Raw genomic sequence first — 22,140 nt, 5'->3', positions numbered from 1 at the left:
CAGAGCGACAGATTGGCATGCCCCTGTGATCAGCTGAGCTCACCACTCGCCCTCCGCAGCAAAGAACGCCTTTAAGATGTTTACTAAGGTCTTCAAGACAATCCTGGCTCTCGCATGCGCCACAGTGGCAGCAGCGGTCGTCCTGCCTGTCAAAACGGAGCACGAATGTCTCTTCGCGGCTGATCTTCTCAACGGCGGCAACATCTTACTCACTCTGTATATCGAGTACGAATCGGATCCTGTCTATGGGGACAGCTACTTCGATCAGATGAAGTATGACGGCCAGACTTTCAATTGCGCCATCATTGGGGAGACAGACTCGACGTCCTCGTCTTGCACAGGTCCGTTGGCTACCTGTACAGACATACGATGAACCTGACTGAGCACAGTCGAGTCTGATGCCTACTCGCTGCCATTCACCCTCAAAACGAGTGCTGAAGACGATATCTCTTACAATCTCAGAGATGCCAAATGGAAGGGCGTTGGGTAAGCTACATATGGCCCGAGCTATTCCATGCTGATCGCGACCGGGCAACGCAGCATCAAGTCGTACCAGATGGTCTGCGATGGCCAGCTCATGCCCATCAAGTATGATTAGGCGATTCCGCGCGAAGTGCTATTGCGCTAATGTCAGCACGATTGCATTGGCGCCATAGGAAGCAAGCGGCTTCCGAGTCAGACTTCTCGCTCGAGCGTGGTGCTTTATACAATCCCTTGACACCTGACGGCTTGGCCACTGAAGCGCTGACGCACACGATGCATGGCGCGATCTTGCGGGTGCGAGCCGGGAGCCACTGGCGCATACCCTTTCCATGGTGCATCGCCTTTCGATGAAGCCCCTGACTGCTCAAACTGTCGAATTGATACGCCTCATTCTTCGGCGATAGACATCAGTCGTCATTGCGATGGCCCCCTGTCGCTGTCTCGTTCGAGTTGAGCATCTTGTGCAACGAAACGCAACATGCCTGATTGCCCAGGAGAATCGTGGCCTAGCGACCTGCCTTCATCGGATTCGTGCATTCAGACAAGAGAGCATGATGTTCAGCAAAGCCATCAAGATCGCTGTTGCCATCGCCTGCGCGACAGCGGCAACAGCGGTTGTCTTACCCGTCAAGGCAGAACACGAATGTCTTTTTGCAGCCGATCTACTCACCGGAGGCAACATCCTGCTCACCCTCTATCTCGAATATGATGCCGATGACAGCTCCAATTACGCTTACAGTCAGATCAAGTACAACAAAGATACCTATGAGTGTGCCAAATCCGACGGAAGTGTCAACACGGTCTCCCAGTGCTACCGTACTTTTGTCTTTCGCTTGACCGATGGATTTGAGCTGACGGAGTAGCAGTCGGTACCGATGAGCTTACAATGCGTTTCATTCTGACGAGCACTACAAAGAACGAGCTCTCGTACAATCTTCAAGGTGCCACTTGGAAGGGCGTCGGGTATTGCTGGCTTTTTGCGTGTGCACATCATGCTAATCGAGTGATTGCAGATTCAAGTCCTACGCGATGGTCTGCGATGGCCTGCTTATTCCAATCGCCTGAGATCTTCCTTAGAATACGCGGGACTGTTGTCGAGTGCATCGCTCTCGGGTCAAGCGAGGCGTCAAGCCAGGTCAATAACGTAGATGAACGCTGCTCATCACTGCAAAGGGCTAAGGGCAGAACTAAGCGTCTCGAGCCATCTTTGCCAAAATGAATGCATTAGGCAGCGTCCGAAGGTGGGAGCTCTCCTGACATGGCTTCCGGCGTAGCAGCAGCAGCAGCGGCGGCGGCAGCGGCAGCTTTCTTCGCTTTAGCGATCGCTTTGGGACCCGTGCCTCTCGGCGCTCTCGGCTTTGCGCCTGGCTTGAGGGGAGCAGGCGCGCGCTTGCGTGGCGGTTTCTTCTTTTCAGGATCGACTTTACTACTCATTGAGGGAGCTGGCGAGCTTCTCGTGGTCGTGTCGCCCAGCTCGGAGTCATCCGCTTCTTCCGCTACATCCTCAGTATAGACGACTCGCTTGGCTTGATATTCTGAATGTTCGCTGCCAAACCAAGAGGTGATGACGACTTTGTAGCCACTGACATTGGTGAACTCGCGGGTCTGAGCGCTCCATCGTCGAGTCTTTGCAGGATTGAGATCGAGGCGAGGCGCCTGTATGAAAGCATTGCTGTATTTTGGCAGTGGCTGTGTCGGGAACGGCCGCGATTTCGTCTCTGGCGGCAAGGGGATCTCACGGTTGTCCAGATCTATAGCCGGTGGGCTGCGTATGCGCGTGTACGTAGGTACTTTGACTGCTGTCGTTGGAGCTGTACCTCTTTCTATCGTTCTGCCCGACAAACTGATGCTTTCAGCAAGCGCACGAAAGCATAAAGTGTGAATCGTACCCTTTGATGCCTTTGCGCCAATTTTTACCCGGTCCGCTGTCTGCCTTGCGCTTGACGGCTTTCTTGTCAACTTGGGTCGGATCGCTACCGTCAAGTTCTCCACCGTCATTGGCGTCTGCTTTGCGCTTGCTGCTGCTTGGATGAGGCAGCTCGGGCGTGCCCATTAGGTACGGCGAGATCAGTGACTGAGGGTCTTGACGAGAGAGCTGAGAGGTAGAAGCACGGGGCGCGTTCATTGGCGCAGGTGGGTGCAGAGGCAAATCGCTCGAGGTAGCGCGGTTGTCACTTCTCAGATGGTCATCCTCTTCCGTCGAGTTGCCGCCTGTATGTGTCCTTTGCAAGGGCTGTCGCTCTGGCGAACTTGATCGTGAACCGTCGCGTTCGTCTGACGAATAGCTCGCTTGTGAATCTTCTTCCTCTTCCTCCTCGTTATCTCTATTGCGTTGAGCGTCGACCGGACTGAGCGGCGATTCCGAGCGCGAGCGTGATGTCGCACGAGAACCTTGCTGGGCAGATGAGCTCTGAGAGCCGCGTGAAGGCAATGTCTGCGCTGATGAGGCACGATCAAGTTCGGGCGTGGCTGCTGACGGCTCGCTAGGTCGTGCGCCTGTGACACAACTTAGCAATCGCAAGAGAACCAAAAGCTCAGCAAGCTTGCCTAGCTTGAATTTGAGCTTGAAGCCACCGGGAGCAACCTTCGGTGGCGGGGCAGGACTTTGTTCGGCTTGATCCATCTCGACGCCCTCTCTGGCTCGTGAAGCGTTTCGACTTGCGCGCGCCTAGCAACGGTCGCGATCACGAATTCAAGTTTACGGGGAAGGCCTATCATTCATCATTCGACCACGTCACCGCACAGGGTACACCGATCAGTCGCTTGACGTGCTGCTGCTACAAACCATCCTTGCATTGCTGTCGTCGGCGTTCGGAGTGCGCATAGTGACCAGCTAAGTCGCACAAGATGGTGCGCACGTCCTTGCTAAGCGGAATGCGATGCACTTATCACGCGTGCCTTTGGGTCAGGCACCGACTCGCAAGGCCAAGAAGGGCTTGCTCGGCTCAGCCAGTACGAGTGACAATGCAGCAGCGAGCTCAAGCGGGAAGAAAGCGCAGGTGCGCAAGGCCGACTGGAAGGAAGGCTTCAAGAAAAAGACCGCCGGCGTATCTGACATGTCGGCCTCGCTCACCTCAGACAGAGCATGTCTGATCTTGCACGTACGCCGACAGGACCTTACTTTCGACCATCTCCAACGAGACGATCAATGACAATCTCCGGAAACGCTATGAGAATGCTGAGATCTACGCGAGTCGACCGTACATCCGCTTGCCTGATGGTGCTGACAAGCGGAGCAGACTTACATTGGTCACGTCTTGATCTCCGTCAATCCGTTCCGCATGCTGCCCATCTACAACAACGCGACGCTTCATTCCTACCGGGGCAAGAACAGATTGGAGATGCCCCCACATGTCTACGCCGTCTCCGAGTCTGCCTACTACAACATGACATCCTATAACCAGAACCAGTGTGTCATCATCTCCGGAGAGTCTGGTGCAGGCAAGACCGAAGCGGCAAAGCGCTTCATAGAGTATACTGTCGAGGTCTCAAAGCAAAACGCGGCTGGCTCGAGCAAGGCGAGTCGCATCAACGAAATGGTGCTTGCCACACAACCTCTGCTCGAATCATTCGGATGCGCAAAGACACTCCGCAACAACAATTCGAGTCGACACGGCAAATATCTTGAAATCGAATTTGACGCCGCGGGCGTGCCTATCGGTGGCATCATCACGAATTATCTGCTCGAAAAGTCAAGAGTGGTCGGACAAATCGACGACGAGCGGAATTTCCACATCTTCTACCAGCTCACGAAAGCAGCAACGCCTGCTCAGCGAGAGGCATACGGCCTTCAGGGTCCAGAAGCCTATGCTTACACTTCCCGATCTCGTTGCTTTGACGTGCCCGGCATTGACGATGTTCAAGATTTCAGAGGTACACTGGAAGCCATGAATACCGTCGGACTTACTGCGGCAGAGCAAGACGAAATCTTCCGAGCGCTTGCGACTGTTCTATGGCTCGGCAATGTCTCATTCGTCGAGGATCAGGAGGGAAATGCAGCGATCAAGGATCAAAGTGTGCCCGACTTTGTGGCGTACTTGCTGCAAGTCGATCCGGCTGCGGTCTCTAAAGCGCTCACCAGTCGTGTCATAGAAGCCCAACGAGCTGGTCGCAGAGGATCAGTCTACGATGTCCCACTCAATCCGGCGCAAGCCTCAGCTGTTCGAGATGCTCTTGCAAAATCTATCTACGAGCGATTGTTCGAATGGCTTGTGACGAGGGTCAATCAGTCAATGAAGTCTCCTCCAGGCGCTACCCAAAGAATTATTGGCGTGCTCGATATCTACGGCTTCGAGATCTTCAAAGACAATTCATATGAACAGCTTTGTATCAATTACGTTAACGAACGACTTCAGCAGATCTTCATCGAACTGACGCTCAAGCGAGAGCAAGAGGAATACGATCGTGAGCAGATCAAGTGGACGCCAATTTCCTATTTCAACAACAAGGTGTGTATTGCTTGGCGTGACAGCCCGCGAGGAGCTGAGGCTCTGTCTGATGCCGCAGATTGTTTGCGATCTTATTGATGGCAAGCGACCGCCTGGCGTCTTTGCTGCTCTCAACGACGCATGTGCGACTGCGCACGCCGACCCAACGGCTGCAGACTCTTCTTTCGTTCAGCGCATGGGCATGCTCTCCGCTCATAAACACTTTGAAGGTCGCGGCGATAAGTTCCTCATCAAGCACTATGCTGGCGACGTCACGTACAATATCGCCGGCATGACGGACAAGAACAAGGACGTCCTCTCCAAGGACTTGCTAGATCTTGTCAACTCGAGCGGCAATCCTTTCTTCCATACTCTCTTTCCCGATCATATCGATCCCAATTCGAAGAAGCGGCCGCCTACAGCCAGCGACAAGATCACCTCATCCGCCAATGCGCTCGTCGAGAAGCTCATGCGATCGGAACCGAGCTATATCCGTACGATCAAGCCAAACGAGAACAAGAGTCCCTCAGAATTCAATACTGCCAATATTCTGCATCAAATCAAATATCTCGGTCTGCAAGAGAACATTCGCGTCCGTCGCGCTGGTTTTGCGTACCGCAACACGTTTGAAAAGATGGTCGAGCGGTTTTATCTCCTCTCACCCGCAACTTCGTATGCCGGCGACTATATCTGGAACGGCGACTCGCGTTCCGGCTGTGAACGTATACTCAAGGACACAGGTATTGCTCGTGAGGAATGGCAGATGGGGACTACCAAGGCCTTCATCAAGAACCCAGAAACAGTCAGTGGACATACATTGTGCTATCGACACTGCTTACACATACCGAGCAGCTCTTCTTTCTCGAACACATGCGGGATAGGTATTGGCATAACATGGCGGCGAGGATCCAGCGTGCGTTCAGGAACTACATGCGTTACAAGCACGAATGCGCCAATCGAATACAAAGGTTCTGGAAGAACAAGAAAGAAGGGCTCGCATATGTTCAGCTGCGTGACTATGGCCACACGGTGCTCGCATCGCGTAAAGAACGCAGACGGTTCAGCTTGATCAGTATGCGGCAGTTCCGAGGCGACTATCTCGATGTCAATGGTCGTAGTGCCCAGGGCACCATGCTGAGGCAAGCCTGCGGTCTAGGCAACGAAACTGTCGCATTCAGCACAACTATACATCTGCTGGTGTCTAAGCTCGGCCGCTCGAGCAAGCCCAGCCCACGATACTTCGTATTGACTGATAAAGCAGCCTACATCTGCATCACGCAGCTTGTGCAGGGGCGTGCGACGACATCAGTTGAGCGCAAGATACCCCTCGTGACGATATCTGCAGTTGCTTCCTCTACACTGCGCGATGACTGGGTAGCACTACGCTTACAGTCATCTGTCGAGGGCGATCTTCTGTTCTCCTGTCTTCTCAAGACCGAACTGATCGTGCACCTATTACAACGCACCAACGGCAACATCAGCGTCACCGTAGCACCCTCTATCGAATACAGCAAGAAGAAAGACAAGAAGGCGATCATACAGTTCAAGAAGGACGAGACCATCAGACGTGACGATGTCTACAAGAGCTCAATCGTGTCTGTGTCGACAGGCGAGCCTGCGGCCTCCGTCTCGCGACCGCCTGCTCAACGTAAACCGGGCGTTGCCAGACCCATCACATCTGGCAAACTGCTCCGCGCTGGTGGTCCAGACGTGCGTCAGACGCAATGTCAATATGATGAATGTGCTCACATATATGGTTGCCACAGAAACCTCGGCCGAAGCAGGCACCGAAGCCACAAGTGCGCGAGCTGCCTGGTGCGACAAAGCCCTTACCGCCGCCTGCTCTTGCCGGCATAATGTCCGGCGCGATCCCTCTAGCGCCTCCAGCGCCAGTAGCTGCCAGTAGAACGCCCGTTGCTCCCACGCCTCCTGCTGATCCTATGCTGAAGACCGCACCAGCCAGCAATCCGTTACGCGCAGCTGCGCCGGCGATCAAGCCGGTGACACCGAAAGCACCTGCTGCACCCATGGCGTCGCTCAATGGGGCGCTACCGAAGCCACCCCCGCCACCGCCTGCAGCGCGCGCTCCACCACCGCCGCCTGCACCGCCCGCAAAGCCGATGCTGAAGGCGCTTTACGATTTTGCCACGACCGAGACAGGCGAGCTCAACTTGACCAAGAACGAGCAATACGAACTCGTACAGAAAGACGACAACGGCTGGTGGCTCGTCAAAAAGAATGGAGCCGAGGGCTGGGCGCCTTCAAATTACTTGGCAGAGGTCAAGAAGCCTACGCCGGCGCCGAAACCTGCTGCCCGACCTAATGGCACCACTACGCCAAAACCCGCAGTAGGCGCAAAGCCTGGCACTGCGACACCTCCCGTCAAAGCCAACGGAGCTGGACCTGGTCAGTTGGATCTTGCTGCCGCACTAGCCAAGCGACAAGCGCAGATGAACGGCAATTGATTGGAATGAATTGCATTAGCTTGACGCGCTCCTGGGATCTTGCGCGTAGTCTCCGCCGCGGCGTGATGCTAGTGTCCATTCTTATCAGCATATCTCGTATCTCCGCAGCCACTGCTTCGATCAACGATCCGGCTCTGACTATTCGACCACGCAGCGATGAGCTACTGTTCACGTGGGATCTTTGGTGTCGGTTCGATGCAGGAGCGTTTTGGCCGAACTGATCGCCCTCAAAGCTGCCGTTCAGGTCGATTGCGAGACCGAAAGTCATCCGCTGATGGGCTACTTGGACTTTGATGATGCCAAACCGAGCAATATCAGTCTCTTTCGCACAGCCACTGGCCGCTATGTCTGCAGACCCGGCAAACAGGCAGAACTGGCATACTTGATGCAGGGAATGTGCTAATGCAGCATCTCAGGTGTCCGAGCCGTTCTTCCAATTTGACCTTGAGCCAGCTGTGGTCATGCCAGACGAGCTTCAGCTTCCTGTGCACCTCTGGAAGACTGTCTTCCCTCGCGCACACCGTCAGCAAAGTTGGGGCTCACCCGACGATGCCTGTTGCCGTGTCGTACGTTTCTGCATCCTCTCGCAGGCATTCACTCATCGTTTTCAGGGCATCTACTGGAGCATCTCAATTGATGTCACGACGGGAGATCTGATTCGACATTCGCAAGTTGGCGGTAGGCACGTCATCTTTATCCAGTAACAGTGCAGTATGAGCTAAAAGACATGCACGCAGACAATGCCGGGCTGCGTGGCGCCCCGATGATGGGTACAGAAAGTGTCCGCCAGATTACATTCCACCGAGCGACCCTCAATGGCAAGCTTGCGAGACGACAGGCACGTTGCAATGGCTGGTGACCGATCCGCGGCATACACAACGATGAAAGTCTTGCTCGTTCGGTATACGCAGCTTAATGCACTCGTCTTGAAAGCATCGCGTGTGGTGTTTAGCTACTTGACAGTTCCGCACTTACACACGACGAAAAGTCGTCTTATACTTTGCACGCAGCCGTCATGCCGCTGACTGTCAGAAAGCTGTGACCCCGATTGGCTCACATGATCTGGTTTAGATCGCTTTTCGCGCGGGCCGAGTGTCATTGCGCTTTCGCTCGCTGCGCCTGCAGTTCTCTAGCTTCGTCGATGACGGCTCTCCTGACGAGACATATCGCAAGACCGACGAATGATCCTACAAAGTGTCCGACGAAACAGCCCAGCAAAGGCGTGATGGGCCATGACTGCAAAATATCAGTTCGTAATGACCGAGCGGAGTTACGTGTGACTGACCTGCCATGGTCGATCCCAGTCGAGTGGTATGGGAATTGCTCCGAGCCAAGCACCGACGACGGTGCCCGTCATGGGCGCGAGAATAGCAATGTCCGTCTCTGTTCGAGGACTTCGCGGCAGCGTCAGCTCGGTCGTATGCGCATGATGCACAAACTGACTCGAAGAGCGAGATCAGTCTGATCCATGTCCATCGTCCTGCGGTCGTACGCAGCGACACCGCGGCCGCCAGGGGCGAGACAGCAAGTACGCTGATCTGCAACGAAAGCAAATATGTATATTGTAGTTTCCTGAACGTGTATGTCAGGAGAAAGCCGGGAGCACTGCTTTGCATGCTTACCGAAGCAAAGGCGCGCCGAGTAGGAAGATGATGACGTGAATGACCAGAGAGGCGACAATTATTGTTGCTGCTGATTCGATAATCCTCTGCATGCTGTCTTTAGCGCGTCTCAGGCATGACGGGCAAAGACTGACAGCAAGCCTCTGAAGTACGCTCGACGGTTTGACTGGTGCGCGCGCTCCCGCTTGAGCTGCCTCTAGCGCTTGTATCTCCTGAGTCCGCCAGCGAGCTACGAACCAGCTGAAAGCAGACTGAACAACGGCACAGCCGGCAATGGACCAAATCATGCTGTCCAGTGTACGACTCGGCTCAACATAGGGTTCAATGAGGTTGGCAAGCGAGCTTGGCAGCCCCGCTCCTCGGCTTCTTGGGAGCAGAAAGGCCGTGTAGAAGAGGAAAGCGGATTGGCCGACGATGAGACGGGTGTATCGGTCTTCGGTCTCTGTCGTCGGTGCGAGAATAGGCATAGGCGGAGAGGCTCCATCTCTGACTGCAGGTGCTACTGCCTGGTCAGCTGCCGTGCTCTTGCGCTTCTTGGCCATCTCTGCGCTCGTCCTCTGTCGACATGTCGCGATCGCGTCGATTGCATCATCACGCGTGCTCGCACCATCACAGCCTCACATCATCATGCGCGCGCCTCGAGACCCTCCTCTTCTGCGAACACTTATCGATCTTCGCTGTTGTGCATGATGGTCGAAGCTAGGAAGCAGTTCACGCTGTACAGTCACAAAGGTATGCCAAGCGGCGTGCACCAAGCGCTCAGCTCAGCATGGCTGTCAGGTGGCCCAAACGGCTGGAAAGTGGCTTTGGTACTCTCAGAACTTGGCTTGAGCTCGCGAGTGGAAACGATCTATCTCGATTTCTCGTCTGGCGAGCACAAAAGACCGCCCTACATTACCCTCAACCCGAACGCTCGCGTACCTACCCTCGTTGATCGCCGGCATGGCATGCTCGCCGCACTTGAAAATGACGCAGCGGTAGTACGACGACGAATTTGTGGTATGGGAAAGCAATGCCATCATCAAGTACCTCGTCGATCGATACGATCCCGAGCACAAGATCTCAGCAACCGGTGACGATATCTATCTGCAGGACCAGTGGCTTTCTTTTCAAGCTTCAGGGCAGGGCAGCTACTTCGCACAAGGGGTCTACTTTCACTACTTTGACGAAGACCAGAACGAAGTGGCGAGGACGCGCTACGAGAATGAGATCTTGCGCGTCTTTGGCGTGCTAGAGAGTGTCCTCAGCCAGCACGATTGGCTCGTAGGCGACAAGTACTCCGTGGCTGATCTGGCATTCCTGACGTGGAACCAGACCGGCATCAAATTGACAAGTCGAGTACCTGACTTCAAGGGGTTCGAGAAAGACTTTCCGTCCGTCGCAAGGTGGCATGCAAAGATACTGTCCCGGCCGGCTGTACAAACCGTCCTTGCAGAGAAAGAGCGTCTCACCCGTCGTGACAGCGCTTGATGTCTTCGCAGGTTGCAAGATCTTGCTCGGAGATAAGGCTACGCCCGCGAACGATGAGCAAGGGGTCATGCTGGTTGACTGAATATTGTCTCCTACGCGACGGCGTCAAATATGCATCGAATCTCAGCAGACATCGCTCTGAGGTCGTCGTCAGCAGATCTCGAGCTTCGGTGTCCCGCACGTACTTTGTAGCAAAATATGTAGCTGCCGACATCATCGTATACGGGCAGTTCGCCGTCCTCGTCATACGTGACGTAGTCGCCAAAATCGTTACTCGCACCGCACCAATAGCTCACTGAACCTCATGTCATTTGAGCAACAGACATTCTTAGATGGCGCATACTCCATGAACATGCTGCCCATCCACGGTCAGCCATAATATTGCCGTTCAGAGTATAGACAGTATAGCCGGTATGAGTCGTGCTGCCTTTGTGAATTGGATCTTTCGCTTGGAGGAGCACGTCGCAACCTTGATTCGCACAATGTCCGTTGATAATCTCACTGGCTCGCACTCCACACAGGAAGACGACTGAGCAGACCAAAAGCTTGACAGATTGGATGGCCATCATATCTTTGCTGTATGACTTTAGCGTCGTGATCGCGAATGACGGTAAGTACAGCGCGCAACGATGGTAACATCGGTCGTCATCGCAACAATGCGAGCAGCTGTCAACCGGTAGCTCGAGACAAATGGATTCGCTTTGGGCTGTAGCGTGAGACGCGTCAACAGGCAGACGGGTGTAGCTCGCAACCAATGCATGTGACGAACACATCAGCCGGGCGACGGCTCCGAAGTATCAGCAGTCTCCGCTCTGGTGACACATTGAGTCACGTAGGTCTGATGGTTTGACGAACGCTCACTGGCTTGCAAAGAATGTAATTGCCAGTACTGTCGAGTACGGGCTGATTGCCAGCCTCGTCGGCGGTGACGATGTGCTCATTGTAGAAGCCTCGACCACACCAGTAGCCCACTGAGCTAGTCATCAGGCGCTATATCGACATATTTGGTGGAGTTGCTTACACCAAGCACATTTTGCCCAAGGCACGTTGAGCTCGAGATCACCCACAGTGGGCTGCACAACGTGTGCGCTGTGAGTCGTAGTGAGCTTGTCGTCCTCAATGGATTTCTGGAGCAGGACCGAGCAAGACTTTCGATCGCAGCTGCCTCTGATGATTTCACTCGCCCAAACTGCGGTGAAGCCTACGAGGAGGCAGCACAGAGACTTGAACAGGTCTTTGGTCGTGATCATCTATCTGTCTTTACTTCAAGATCCGCTGTACTTAGCTGACAATGGTCGAAAGGTCAAACGAACAGGCGCGCGTTTCAGAATTCCGCACGTGAAGAAGGATCTCACAATGCTTGCGAGACAGAGCAAGTCTCGGCATTGGCGCGAGTTGTCGCAGAGTTGCTAGCATGACACAGTCACAGCGTCGGTAGCATGGCACAGCGCAGGCAGCATCGCAGCAGACGGTAAGCCTGAGAGCGGAAAGGGGGCAGCTTAGATTTTTATAGACATAGTCGAATGCATGACGCAAGCTGCAGGCCTTAGAGAACAGGGATGGCTCAATATCACATCGGAATGTCGGTCCGGCTGTTCCTGCAAAACAGATTCGAATTCGACTTCGCGTCTGAAATTTTTGAGCGTGCAGCCAGCGAACGGATGACTCTCTGATGACGACTTTCACACCCTTTGAGCCAGTGTCAGCTCAAGCGGGCTCAATCTCCTTTGGTTTCCTATCTTCTGCCGACGTCAGGCAGATTTCGGTGCTCGAAGTCAGCTCTGCGGCTACATTTGGCGCAACAGACGAGCCTATTGCAGGAGGGCTCTATGATCCTCTGCTGGGCCCATCCGATGGTTCTGCAAGGCAGAGACCGGGCGCAAGATCGTCAAGGTCGAGTACGCTCTGCGCCTCGTGTCAGCTGGGCGAGATGGCCTGTCCCGGTCACTTTGGACACATCGAGCTGCCTGCGACGGTCTTCAATCCGCTCTTCATCTCCAATGCGGTACAACTCCTGAGGGGAATGTGCCACTTTTGTGGACATTTCCTTATGCCAGCTGCTGTCGTACGTCCTCCTGTAGGTCTCGCTGATTGCGCTCATAGGGAGGCTACAGGTCGCGAGTTATACTGGCAAACTCGAGCTGCTCTCACGGGGTCTTGTCACAGAAGCCGACGGGCTAGACGATCTGATCGCTCAGTACAGCTCCAAACAGACTCAGAAGAGAGGCAAGCAGGCGAAGAGAGAAGACATCAAGCCAGAGGACGAGACTATGATTGAAGGGGACGAAGCAGATGAGACGACTGACATGCGAGATCTCATCGATGGCATGCAAGATGAAGCTGCGCTCGTACAAGATGATGCGGAGGACGATGCTATTGTCGACAGTGGCCAGGCGTATCTCAACGCACTCGCTGCATACGTTCAGGACGCAATACGCAAAGCCCAGCAGGCCAACGGCTCAGACTATAGCCTCGATAGCCATAAAGTGGCCATGGCGTATGACCGTCGCAAGCAAGTCGTCAATGAGTTCCTCAAGACGCTCAAGAAGAACAAGTGCGAACGTTGCTCTGCCTTTCCGCATCGACTGAAAGCCGAAGCGAGCTCAAAAGTCCTCGAGTACTCCCTCAAGCCCAAGTATGCCGGCATGAACGCTGCTGCTGGTCTTTCCAAACCAGATCTCGAAGGATTCACGTCTGCGCTCGCAAAGAAAGAGAATGAGCTTGCTGCTCACGGTCGACTGCCCAATGGCGTTCATGGCGCCAACGGCCTGCGAGGCGGTCAGCACGATACCAATGGCTACGATACGCGTTCGATGGATAGCGACCAAGATGATGAAGATGCAGCAGAGCCTCCTCGTGGTCGCATTACAACACCACCGCTCGATCATGGACAATCCTCGGACGACGATGATGATCTGCCAGATCCCGTCGATGCTCCTCGCATGGCCAATGGTCACGCCAGCCGCAAGTCTGCTTCTGCTGAGCAAGATCAAGCCATGCTCGAGGTTGCCGGCGGGGATGGTCAAATTGCGCAGGACATTGGTCTCGGTGCTGCAAAGGACAATGCGAGCAAGCGCCAGCGCCAGACTGAGCGAATCATTCTGCCTGCCGAAGCGCGCGGGCAACTCAGGCGACTTTTCCAGAACGAGCGCGCCATACTGGATCTCATCTTCGCTCCTCACGGGTCAGCTTCGCGCAATCGCACCAAGCCACTCCGTTCGCTGTTTCAATCGATCGGCATGATACCTTCCACTTCCGCCGACACGGGTGCAAGTCCCGACATCTTCTTCATGGACGTCGTGGCTGTACCGCCCTCCCGCTTCAGACCGATGGCGCAGATGGGCGAGAGCGTGCTCGATCATCCCCAGACGACTCTGCTCAGTCAGATCATCAAAGCCAAAGAGTCTTTTGCCAGACAAGCTCAGCGTTTGCGTGCTGCACGTCGAGGTACAATCATCAGTGGCGAATCAAAGCCGCTCAACCCTGCTGCTGTCTACGAGCAAGTCATTGCAGAGATCATCAAGATTCAGGTCGCTGTCAATTCGCTCGTCGATAGCACAAAGAATCCTACGATCATGAAGCGTGGCATGGAGCCACCTACAGGTGTCAAGCAGATCCTCGAGAAGAAAGACGGTCTGTTCAGAATGAACATGATGGGCAAGCGAGTCAACTTTGCAGCTCGTTCTGTCATTTCACCCGATGTCAACATCGAGCCAAATGAAATCGGCGTTCCTCCTCACTTTGCTCGTGGCTTGACGTTTCCGGAACCGGTCACCAAACACAATCTTCATCAGCTTCAGCAAATGATTATTCGCGGTCCTCATGAGTGGCCGGGGGCGCATGCTATCGAACGAGATGATAAGACTGTCATCATGCTCGACCGGATGTCTGCAGATGATCGTCTTGCGCAGGCTCAGCAGATCATGGCGCCTACAATACTCAACAAACGTGGCCTTAGCGTCACTTCTGGTCTTGCGCACACAGCCACTCCTCAGCTCAACTACAAAGTACATCGACATCTTGTCGATGGCGACATCCTCATCATGAACCGGCAGCCGACGCTGCACAAGCCCAGTATGATGTGTCATCGTGCAAAAGTACTTACCGGCGAGCGAACGTTACGCATGCACTATGCTAATTGTAACTCGTACAATGCCGATTTTGACGGCGATGAAATGAACATGCATTTCCCTCAAACACACATTGCTCAGGCGGAAGCGCGCTTCATCGCGAACACCGACAATCAGTACCTTGTGCCAACATCTGGCAATCCGCTGCGAGGATTAATTCAGGATCACGTTGTTGCTGGTGTCCACATGACGAGCAAGGATACCTGGTTTACTCGAGAGCAGTACCATCAGATCATCTATGGTGCTCTGCGTACGGAAGATGACTACACCGGTGGTGGCACGATTAAGCTCGTCAGTCCTGCTATCTTGCGACCGCAGAGGCTCTGGTCAGGCAAGCAGATTGTGAGTTTCCCTGTTTTCTTGGCAAGACATCACGCTGATCGCTATGTCAGATCTCTACTGTCTTGCTCAACATCACGCCGGAGCATTTGCAGGGTCTCAATCTTCGCAGCAAGTCGAAAGTACCCGGACGATATTGGGGCGCACATAACGAAGAGGGCGATGTCATCTTTGTCAATGGCGATCTGCTCGTTGGCATCCTCGACAAATCTCAGTTTGGCGCGACATCCTTCGGCATGGTCCATTCGGTACACGAGCTCTACGGGAGCCTGACGGCGAACAAGCTATTGGGCATTCTCAGCCGTCTTTTCACAAAGTTCCTGCAGCATCGAGCGTTCACATGTCGGATGGACGATCTCATCCTGTCAAAGCGGGGCGACAAGGCACGTTCAACTCTACTGGCGACTGCCAATGACCGTGGCTCGAAGGCAACGCTCGAGTATGTCAAGCTTGAAGACGCCGATCTGAGCAAGCCAGAGACATTGCGCAACCTGAAGATGCGCTACGAAGAAGTCCTACGCGATGACAACAAATTGGCAGGATTAGATGCAGCGATGAAGGGTGCGACTGGCGGACTAACATCGGAAGTCATCAGTGCCTGTCTTCCAGATGGTCTAGTCAAATTTTTCCCCGAGAATAATATGCAGACAATGACGGTATCTGGCGCCAAGGGTAGCAATGTCAACGTTTCTCAGATCTCCTGTCTTCTTGGACAGCAAGAGCTCGAGGGTCGAAGAGTGCCCGTCATGGTCTCGGGCAAGACGCTGCCTTCTTTCAAGGCCTTCGACACTGCTCCCAAAGCTGGAGGCTATGTCGCAGGCCGCTTCTTGACTGGCGTACGACCGCAGGAATTCTACTTCCACTGCATGGCCGGACGCGAGGGTCTGATTGATACTGCTGTCAAGACGTCGAGATCCGGGTACTTACAGCGTTGTCTTGTCAAGCATCTTGAAGGGATACGAGCGCACTACGATCACACTGTGCGCAACAGTGACGGCTCGGTGCTGCAGTTTGCGTACGGCGAAGATGGTCTCGATGTGACAAAGCAACGTCATCTCAATGAGTACGCCTCTGTCTCATGTCCTTATTTAGCTGACTCTCCCGCTCTAGATTGGACTTCTCTGCCCGCAACTTTGCAACCCTGCAAGAAAGCTGGGATACGGCCGGCTTGATCAACGCGCTGCGTAGCTCGGATGATGCGGCGGGCAAGCACATGCGCGAAGCTATCTCGGACCCTGATGCGCATCCGCCTGTTATGTCAAAGTACTTTCCGGGATCGAACATTGGCAGCATGTCAGAAAGCTTTCACAAGACGTTGCAGGCTTACGTCAAGGCGAATCCTCAACGCATCATCAAGTCAAGTTCGTCCACTCGAGCAGCATGGCCAGCATATGCTCGCAACGTTAAAGGCGGCCTCATCGATAAGCATGCTTTCCGTGCGCTCATGCAAATCCGGTACTTGCGAAGTCTTGTCGATGCAGGAGAGGCAGTTGGCGTCATCGCTGCTCAAGGTGTAGGCGAGCCGTCAACCCAGATGACGCTGAATACATTCCACTTCGCCGGACACGGCGCGGCCAACGTGACACTCGGCATACCACGTTTGCGCGAGATTGTAATGACCGCCTCGTTCAAACCAAAGACGCCGTCGATGCACATGCCTTTCCTTGACCATGTCAGCGAAGAGACGGCAGCGCGCTTCTGCAAAGGTGCTACCAAGCTCATGCTGTCGCAAGTAATCGACAAAATCACAGTCGTCGAGAAGCTCGAATCAGAAGCGGGCGCTCTGCAGAGGATCTACGAAGTCCGTATGCAGTTCTATCCGGCCAGCGAGTACTCTGCCGAGTATCAGACAAAGCCGACCGAGATCCTAGAGGCGATTGCTAAGCGATTCATACCTATTTTCGACAAGGCCCTGAGCGCTGAGCTCAAGCTGTACCAGGCAGCAGCGGTAGTGGACGTTGGCACATTGGGAAAGGCGTCGAACTCGTCTCGCGTGGCAGACGCCGTTGACGACGGCGAGCTCGACGATGAGCGTGAGCCAGTGCGAGCTGGCGGGAATGAGGATGAGCAAGATGGTAACAAGGACGAGGAGAAGCTCCGCAGGCAAGGCAATCAAGACGTCATGTACGGTGACGACGATGTCGCGTCTGACGAAGGGGATGGCGACGCGATTGGCGATGACTTCGATGAAGATGCGTTCGAAGATGCGTTCCGACCTGATGATGCGAGCAGTGTGTCTCGTAATGCAGCACATCAGCGCGACGTGTATGCCGAATACGAAGAGCTCATTGTCGGCAGCCAGCATATCTCTGACACCAGCTTCGATAAAGCAAATGGAGAGTATTGCACAATTACTGTGCCAGTAAGTCCTTTGGGCTGCTGTGTCGCTTCTGCTGACCGGAACATAGCTGTACATCGGAGCGCCCAAGCTCTTGCTGGCCGACATTTTGGAGCGATGCTGCGTCAAGACTGTCGTTCGCCAGATTGCGGGTATCTCTCGCTGCATGGTTGCTCCAGAAGACAAAGCGAAGCCAGGCGTCAGTCATTCGTTCACTTGAATGATCCCTACTGATGTGAGAGAGTAGCTCGCTTGCAATACGGATGGCGCGAACCTGCCCGCGACTTGGGACTTTGCCTACGGCGTCTGCAATCTGAACGAGCTATATTCAAATGATATCGGCGCAATCTTGCTCACATACGGCGTTGAGGCCGCTCGTACGGCCATCATCAAAGAGGTCTCTGGCGTCTTCGGCGTCTATGGGATCGGTGTCGACTACCGCCATCTGACGCTGATAGCGGACTACATGACTACCGAGGGCGGCTACAAGCCCTTCAATCGTACGGGATTGTCCAATTCGCCTTCGCCCTTCCTCAAGGCATCATTCGAGACGACCGCCAAGTTTGTTGCCGACGCTGCGCTGTACGGTGACTTTGACGATATGAACAATCCCTCTGCGAGCATCGTATTGGGGCAGACACCTCACACTGGCACAGGCGCTTTTGGCGTGTACGCAGCTTGTCAGACTGAATCAGAAGAATTGTAGAAGTAGACATGCTTGTCGCTATAGTATTGCATTGCAGAGGTAGATCTACACACATACAGGTTGCACATTTTGCGCTATGCTTCGATTTTGATCGTCCTCTGCCTGGATATCGTCACGCATGCAGACCGCCATCGTTCTCGATCATCTCTAGACGGTCTATCTGCTTGTCTCTTATTGCCTGCTGCCATCTGTGCAGCCGCGCAATCTCGTAGACCCTGAAGCCGAACACACGAGGTTTGTACCGTTCGGCTTTGAGGGAAGCGTTTGCACCTCCAGTCTGTCCCGCAGTCTGCTGGATCGCTGGACCTTGCCCTGGCGTCATGCCGGGCGAGACAGTCTTGCTAGGTACGAGGTGCGGCAGGACCATGAAGAGCATGTGGGGAAAGGTCGAGCCGAAGTAGGCTCCGTCTATGGCACCATGTCGAGAGGACTTGGGCGAGTAGATGTCTTCACATCGAGGACAGTAGAGCTTGACTGCTTTCTGATAGGGCACGTCTGACAACCCGACAGGCAGGAGTGCCTGTGCGTAGCACAGCACACGGGGACATCGACCAAAATCCGCTTTCTTGTACTTGTCGACCTGCCGAGGTCCTTCGCCTCAGCACACAGACGTGGGGAAAGTGATCAGGCTGACCATCTTGTTGAGACCTCTGCTGGTGATGATGAAGCGGGCATGGATTAGACCGTAGAGATGTCTCGCAGAAGTCTCTATCGCTTCTCGCATCTCATCATTCTGTTCTTCAATCTCTGTCTCGTCTAGTCAATCAGTCTCAGACCAGCAAACCTCGCAGGACGAGCGTGCGACTGACCTGCAGCGTCTGTGATGAGATCGAGTGCTTGAGCGTAGTGATGGACTTCGGCGTTGAGACCGGTCAGATTGAACCGATCGAGAATATAGTCGTCGTCGACTTCACAAAAGTATTCGTTGCCTTTTGTGGCGAGAAACCAGGATGTCCAGGCTGGAAAGACCGTGAGCGAGGCAGAAGCAGTGATAGACAAGACTCACTATTGGCATAGTCGGACTCTGAGCCGGTAGATATGTCGTCCATCTCTGCACTGTGGCTCAGCAGAGGCTAGCAGTGCACTGACATCGGCAGACGTACTCGTCCGTCTTGGCGGTCTGACTCGACCGGGACTATGTTGCTGAAGACGAGGTGGCGAGGGTAGCGATGGCGGTTTGCCAATGATGATGCGTTCTCTTGCCTGGCCAAACTCGACTGCCGGGTGTAGATTGCCGTGAGACAGAAGGGCTCGTTCTTGCCTGTCTGCAGCTGGCTCGAGATCCGAGTGGGCTTTCCGTTTGGATGAAGCAGCGTGAAGCGAGTCTGCCAGTTGGTCTTCTGCCTCGAAATGGACGAAGCGGCGAGTTGGATGAACTGTATCGGCCTCAACGGCGGCGGGGTGATGTGAGGTGGTGACAGGAGGAGGCGAATGGGTTATCGAAGTCGAAAGTGTATGGGCTCGCAAGGCTTGCTCTGGCCAGCGTATGCTTGTAGAAAATTGTTCACCTCGAGTATGTGCAGTGTCGTCCGGGAATGAGCGAATCGGGTTCGGCGGACGGGCGTAGTATGCTCTCTCGCGAGGAGAGAGGAGATGGTGCAAAGGGATCCGAGTCTGCTCGATGACTGTCTTGGATCAAGCTTGCCAGTAAGCACGTCACTGTCTGACTGGACCGGCAAACGTGCCTGGCTGACTGCCACGCGTCTCAAGCCGACGAGCTGTCGCGTTGGAGTTGGTCTCACGTGAGGAGGGAGGTGGTGGTCGAGCGGAGACGACACGAGTGGTTTGCCAGAGCAATACTTCCTCTCCCTGTCGCCCTTGCCCTCCTGCTCCCTCGTCCGTTGCGGCGAGCCTCGCAGATCACTGGCCTGCTTGCTCTGCTGCCTCAACCCTTGCGTCTCAGTGCCTGCTTGGCCTGCCTGATTGGCCACAGAATCTGGCTTCCTGCTCGGGCGTGCAAGCTCAGATGATTGTCAGATATGTCGCGACTATTTGAATTCTGCTCGCGTTGGGCTCGGTGAACTGGCAGAGTGGTCACCTTGCAGGCTCCGTCTGATACCGAGGCACCTCGAGCGACAGGCAAGATGGCAATCAAGAAGGTCCACGCACGTCAGATCTATGACTCTCGTCAGTGCCCATGCTTGTTGGCGTCAGGCCAGCTCGAACGAAAGCTGATGAACGTCGCTTGATGATATGCAGGAGGCAACCCGTACGCTGCCTTTGCTCAGCTGATCAGCTATCTGTAGCACCAGCTGAGCTGTCGGGCGCTTCACAGAACTGTCGAAGTTGACTTGACCACTGACCTCGGTCCGTGCCTGCTCTTTCCCTGCTCAAAGGTCTATCTCGAGCTCGCAAGGTGCTCGAACAGGTCTCTTCCGTGCCGGCGTCCCTTCCGGAGCTTCCACCGGCGTACACGAAGCTGTCGAGCTCAGAGATGGCAAGAAGGCAGACTACATGGGCAAGGGTGAGTCAGGCCGCGAGCATTGCGCTACCTCCTCGCTCAAGTCGAACAACTCCTCCTGCCAGGCGTCCTCAAGGCCGTCGCCAATGTCAACGACACCCTCGGACCTGCGCTCATCAAGTCGGGCCTCGACGTGACCGCCCAGGCAGAGATTGACAAGCTCCTCATTGACACCGACGGCAGCGACAACAAGGGCAAATTGGGCGCCAATGCCATCCTCGGTGTCTCGATGGCCGTCGCAAAGGCAGGCGCGGCAGCCAAGAAGGTCCCTCTCTACGTCCATCTTGCACAAGTCTGCGGCTCAGGCGACAAATATGTCTTGCCTCTTCCCTGCATGAACGTCATCAACGGTGGCTCCCATGCGGGCAACGCCCTCGCTTTCCAAGAGTTCATGATCTTGCCCACCGAAGCTGCCTCGTTCGAGGAAGCCATGAAGGCCGGCTCGGAGACTTACCACCACCTCAAGAAAGTCATCCAGACAAAATATGGCATTGACGCCACCAATGTCGGCGATGAGGGTGGCTTTGCTCCCAATGTCAAGGGCGCAGAAGAGGCTCTCGGTAGGGTTTCCACCGTCGAGGAGGAGCGCTTCGTTAACGCGTGCTTCTGAAGAAATTCTCACGGAAGCAATTGAAAAGGCGGGCTACACCGGCAAGATCAAAATCGCACTGCAAGTCGTCCTGTCGTCAGCTGGCAACATCTACTGATCACGATCTCTTGCAGGGATGTTGCCTCCTCGGAGTTCTACAAGGATGGCAAGTACGATCTTGACTTCAAAAACCCCAACTCGGATTCTAGCAAAGTGCGCTTTCATTAGCTCCACACGTGATTAGCAACGGGCTGACGCGAAGCAGTGGCTGACCGGCAAAGAGCTTGCTGACGTCTACCTGGAGATGGTGAACAAGTACCCCATCGTGTCCATCGAGGATCCTTTCGACCAAGACGACTGGGAAGCCTGGTCTCACTTTACCGCCAACTCTGGCATCCAGATTGTCGGCGACGATCTCACCGTCACTAATCCAGTCCGCATCAAGTCCGTACCCCTTACCTCTTTCATCGAAATGTTGCTGATGATATATACAGATCTGCGATTGAGAAGAAGGCCTGCAACGGCCTCTTGCTCAAGGTCAACCAGATTGGAACGATCACCGAGTCTATCGAAGCGTATGTTCATCTGTGCTGTTCGTTTCGGTACCACTTATACTCTGAGCAGGTCTCGTCTTGCGCAATCTGATGGATGGGGCGTCATGGTTTCGCATCGTTCGGGGTCAGTCTCTGGCTTACTTCAGCGCCGTTGACACTGCTGACATAAGCGACGCAGCGAGACGGAAGACACTACGATTGCAGACATTGCAGTCGCACTTGGCGTTGGACAGATCAAGACGGGCGCGCCCTGCCGTTCCGAACGTGTCGCAAAGGTAAGTCCCCCACATTTTAAGGGATCGCCGCTCAGCCGTCTGGGTAGTACAATGCCTTGCTCCGCATCAGCGACGAACTAGCGCAAGCAGGCACACCGGCAAGCTACGCAGGCAGCAAAGGTCTCTCCGCGGGCAAGACGGCGCCAGCGCTGCTCAAGAAGTAATCCGAATGACGAAGCAGAGTGCAACTTGCGATGCGATGCGCGACAACAACTAGACTGTGCGAATGCTGTTCGAGAGAAACCCCAATGAATGACGTGTTCGCTCGGTCGCGCGCTCTA

General features: G+C 54.6%; 11 protein-coding genes across 11 annotated transcripts; 6 read left to right on the top strand and 5 right to left on the bottom strand.

Annotated features, from left to right (window-relative positions):
• Positions 1 to 76: 76 nt before the first annotated feature.
• Positions 77 to 1,548, top strand: L969DRAFT_94930 (uncharacterized protein; the record flags this gene model as incomplete). The annotated part of the gene is made up of 6 exons (XM_014711860.1): positions 77 to 341; positions 390 to 486; positions 541 to 588; positions 1,025 to 1,299; positions 1,350 to 1,446; positions 1,497 to 1,548. 6 exons carry the CDS (start codon positions 77 to 79, stop codon positions 1,546 to 1,548), a joined length of 834 nt encoding a protein of 277 aa, XP_014567346.1.
• On the bottom strand, positions 1,530 to 3,141 carry L969DRAFT_75448 (uncharacterized protein). Its single transcript, XM_014711859.1, has 3 exons — positions 3,031 to 3,141; positions 2,373 to 2,979; positions 1,530 to 2,314 (listed from the first exon to the last, which is right to left on the bottom strand). The coding sequence occupies exons 1-3, from the start codon at positions 3,104 to 3,106 to the stop codon at positions 1,708 to 1,710; spliced, it is 1,290 nt and encodes a 429-aa protein (XP_014567345.1). The 5' UTR covers positions 3,107 to 3,141; the 3' UTR covers positions 1,530 to 1,707.
• A 189-nt stretch (positions 3,142 to 3,330) lies between these two features.
• Positions 3,331 to 7,867, top strand: L969DRAFT_624263 (uncharacterized protein; the record flags this gene model as incomplete). The annotated part of the gene is made up of 7 exons (XM_014711858.1): positions 3,331 to 3,333; positions 3,393 to 3,541; positions 3,597 to 3,672; positions 3,723 to 4,931; positions 4,990 to 5,712; positions 5,763 to 6,620; positions 6,677 to 7,867. The coding sequence occupies 7 exons, from the start codon at positions 3,331 to 3,333 to the stop codon at positions 7,373 to 7,375; spliced, it is 3,717 nt and encodes a 1,238-aa protein (XP_014567344.1). The 3' UTR covers positions 7,376 to 7,867.
• L969DRAFT_50462 (uncharacterized protein) lies at positions 7,441 to 8,400 on the top strand (the record flags this gene model as incomplete). Its single annotated transcript, XM_014711857.1, has 5 exons — positions 7,441 to 7,565; positions 7,767 to 7,941; positions 7,987 to 8,053; positions 8,094 to 8,145; positions 8,214 to 8,400. 5 exons carry the CDS (start codon positions 7,441 to 7,443, stop codon positions 8,398 to 8,400), a joined length of 606 nt encoding a protein of 201 aa, XP_014567343.1.
• On the bottom strand, positions 8,114 to 9,567 carry L969DRAFT_88016 (uncharacterized protein). The gene is made up of 5 exons (XM_014711856.1): positions 9,132 to 9,567; positions 8,998 to 9,083; positions 8,819 to 8,947; positions 8,661 to 8,769; positions 8,114 to 8,611 (listed from the first exon to the last, which is right to left on the bottom strand). Exons 1-5 carry the CDS (start codon positions 9,537 to 9,539, stop codon positions 8,471 to 8,473), a joined length of 873 nt encoding a protein of 290 aa, XP_014567342.1. The 5' UTR covers positions 9,540 to 9,567; the 3' UTR covers positions 8,114 to 8,470.
• A 102-nt stretch (positions 9,568 to 9,669) lies between these two features.
• Positions 9,670 to 10,467, top strand: L969DRAFT_24317 (uncharacterized protein; the record flags this gene model as incomplete). The annotated part of the gene is made up of 3 exons (XM_014711721.1): positions 9,670 to 9,729; positions 9,778 to 9,926; positions 9,979 to 10,467. Exons 1-3 carry the CDS (start codon positions 9,684 to 9,686, stop codon positions 10,465 to 10,467), a joined length of 684 nt encoding a protein of 227 aa, XP_014567207.1. The 5' UTR covers positions 9,670 to 9,683.
• A 123-nt stretch (positions 10,468 to 10,590) lies between these two features.
• L969DRAFT_94925 (uncharacterized protein) lies at positions 10,591 to 10,844 on the bottom strand (the record flags this gene model as incomplete). The annotated part of the gene is made up of 3 exons (XM_014711855.1): positions 10,591 to 10,605; positions 10,653 to 10,762; positions 10,811 to 10,844. 3 exons carry the CDS (start codon positions 10,842 to 10,844, stop codon positions 10,591 to 10,593), a joined length of 159 nt encoding a protein of 52 aa, XP_014567341.1.
• Positions 10,845 to 11,295: 451 nt separating this feature from the next.
• Positions 11,296 to 11,717, bottom strand: L969DRAFT_49836 (uncharacterized protein; the record flags this gene model as incomplete). The annotated part of the gene is made up of 2 exons (XM_014711854.1): positions 11,296 to 11,438; positions 11,489 to 11,717. 2 exons carry the CDS (start codon positions 11,715 to 11,717, stop codon positions 11,296 to 11,298), a joined length of 372 nt encoding a protein of 123 aa, XP_014567340.1.
• Positions 11,718 to 12,116: 399 nt separating this feature from the next.
• On the top strand, positions 12,117 to 18,033 carry L969DRAFT_75435 (uncharacterized protein). Its single transcript, XM_014711853.1, has 6 exons — positions 12,117 to 12,532; positions 12,582 to 14,939; positions 14,990 to 15,999; positions 16,047 to 17,298; positions 17,345 to 17,473; positions 17,522 to 18,033. Exons 1-6 carry the CDS (start codon positions 12,140 to 12,142, stop codon positions 17,978 to 17,980), a joined length of 5,601 nt encoding a protein of 1,866 aa, XP_014567339.1. The 5' UTR covers positions 12,117 to 12,139; the 3' UTR covers positions 17,981 to 18,033.
• Positions 18,034 to 18,092: 59 nt separating this feature from the next.
• Positions 18,093 to 19,029, bottom strand: L969DRAFT_50581 (uncharacterized protein; the record flags this gene model as incomplete). The annotated part of the gene is made up of 4 exons (XM_014711852.1): positions 18,093 to 18,560; positions 18,615 to 18,736; positions 18,790 to 18,939; positions 18,987 to 19,029. The coding sequence occupies 4 exons, from the start codon at positions 19,027 to 19,029 to the stop codon at positions 18,093 to 18,095; spliced, it is 783 nt and encodes a 260-aa protein (XP_014567338.1).
• A 183-nt stretch (positions 19,030 to 19,212) lies between these two features.
• L969DRAFT_49809 (uncharacterized protein) lies at positions 19,213 to 22,023 on the top strand (the record flags this gene model as incomplete). Its single annotated transcript, XM_014711851.1, has 13 exons — positions 19,213 to 19,391; positions 19,564 to 19,722; positions 20,010 to 20,123; positions 20,256 to 20,287; positions 20,349 to 20,444; positions 20,507 to 21,001; positions 21,054 to 21,123; positions 21,165 to 21,243; positions 21,296 to 21,474; positions 21,525 to 21,605; positions 21,655 to 21,712; positions 21,767 to 21,859; positions 21,907 to 22,023. Coding segments are annotated over 13 exons (1,752 nt in total), but the record flags the coding sequence as incomplete, so codon positions are not given.
• Between the last annotated feature and the right edge of the window lie 117 nt (positions 22,024 to 22,140).

The sequence above is a fragment of the Mixia osmundae genome, assembly GCF_000708205.1.
Source record: "Mixia osmundae IAM 14324 unplaced genomic scaffold scaffold_6, whole genome shotgun sequence".
NCBI classification, from domain to species: domain Eukaryota; kingdom Fungi; phylum Basidiomycota; class Mixiomycetes; order Mixiales; family Mixiaceae; genus Mixia; species Mixia osmundae.
Note: the sequence above shows the minus strand (reverse complement) of the source record. Positions and strands in the feature narration are given on the sequence as shown.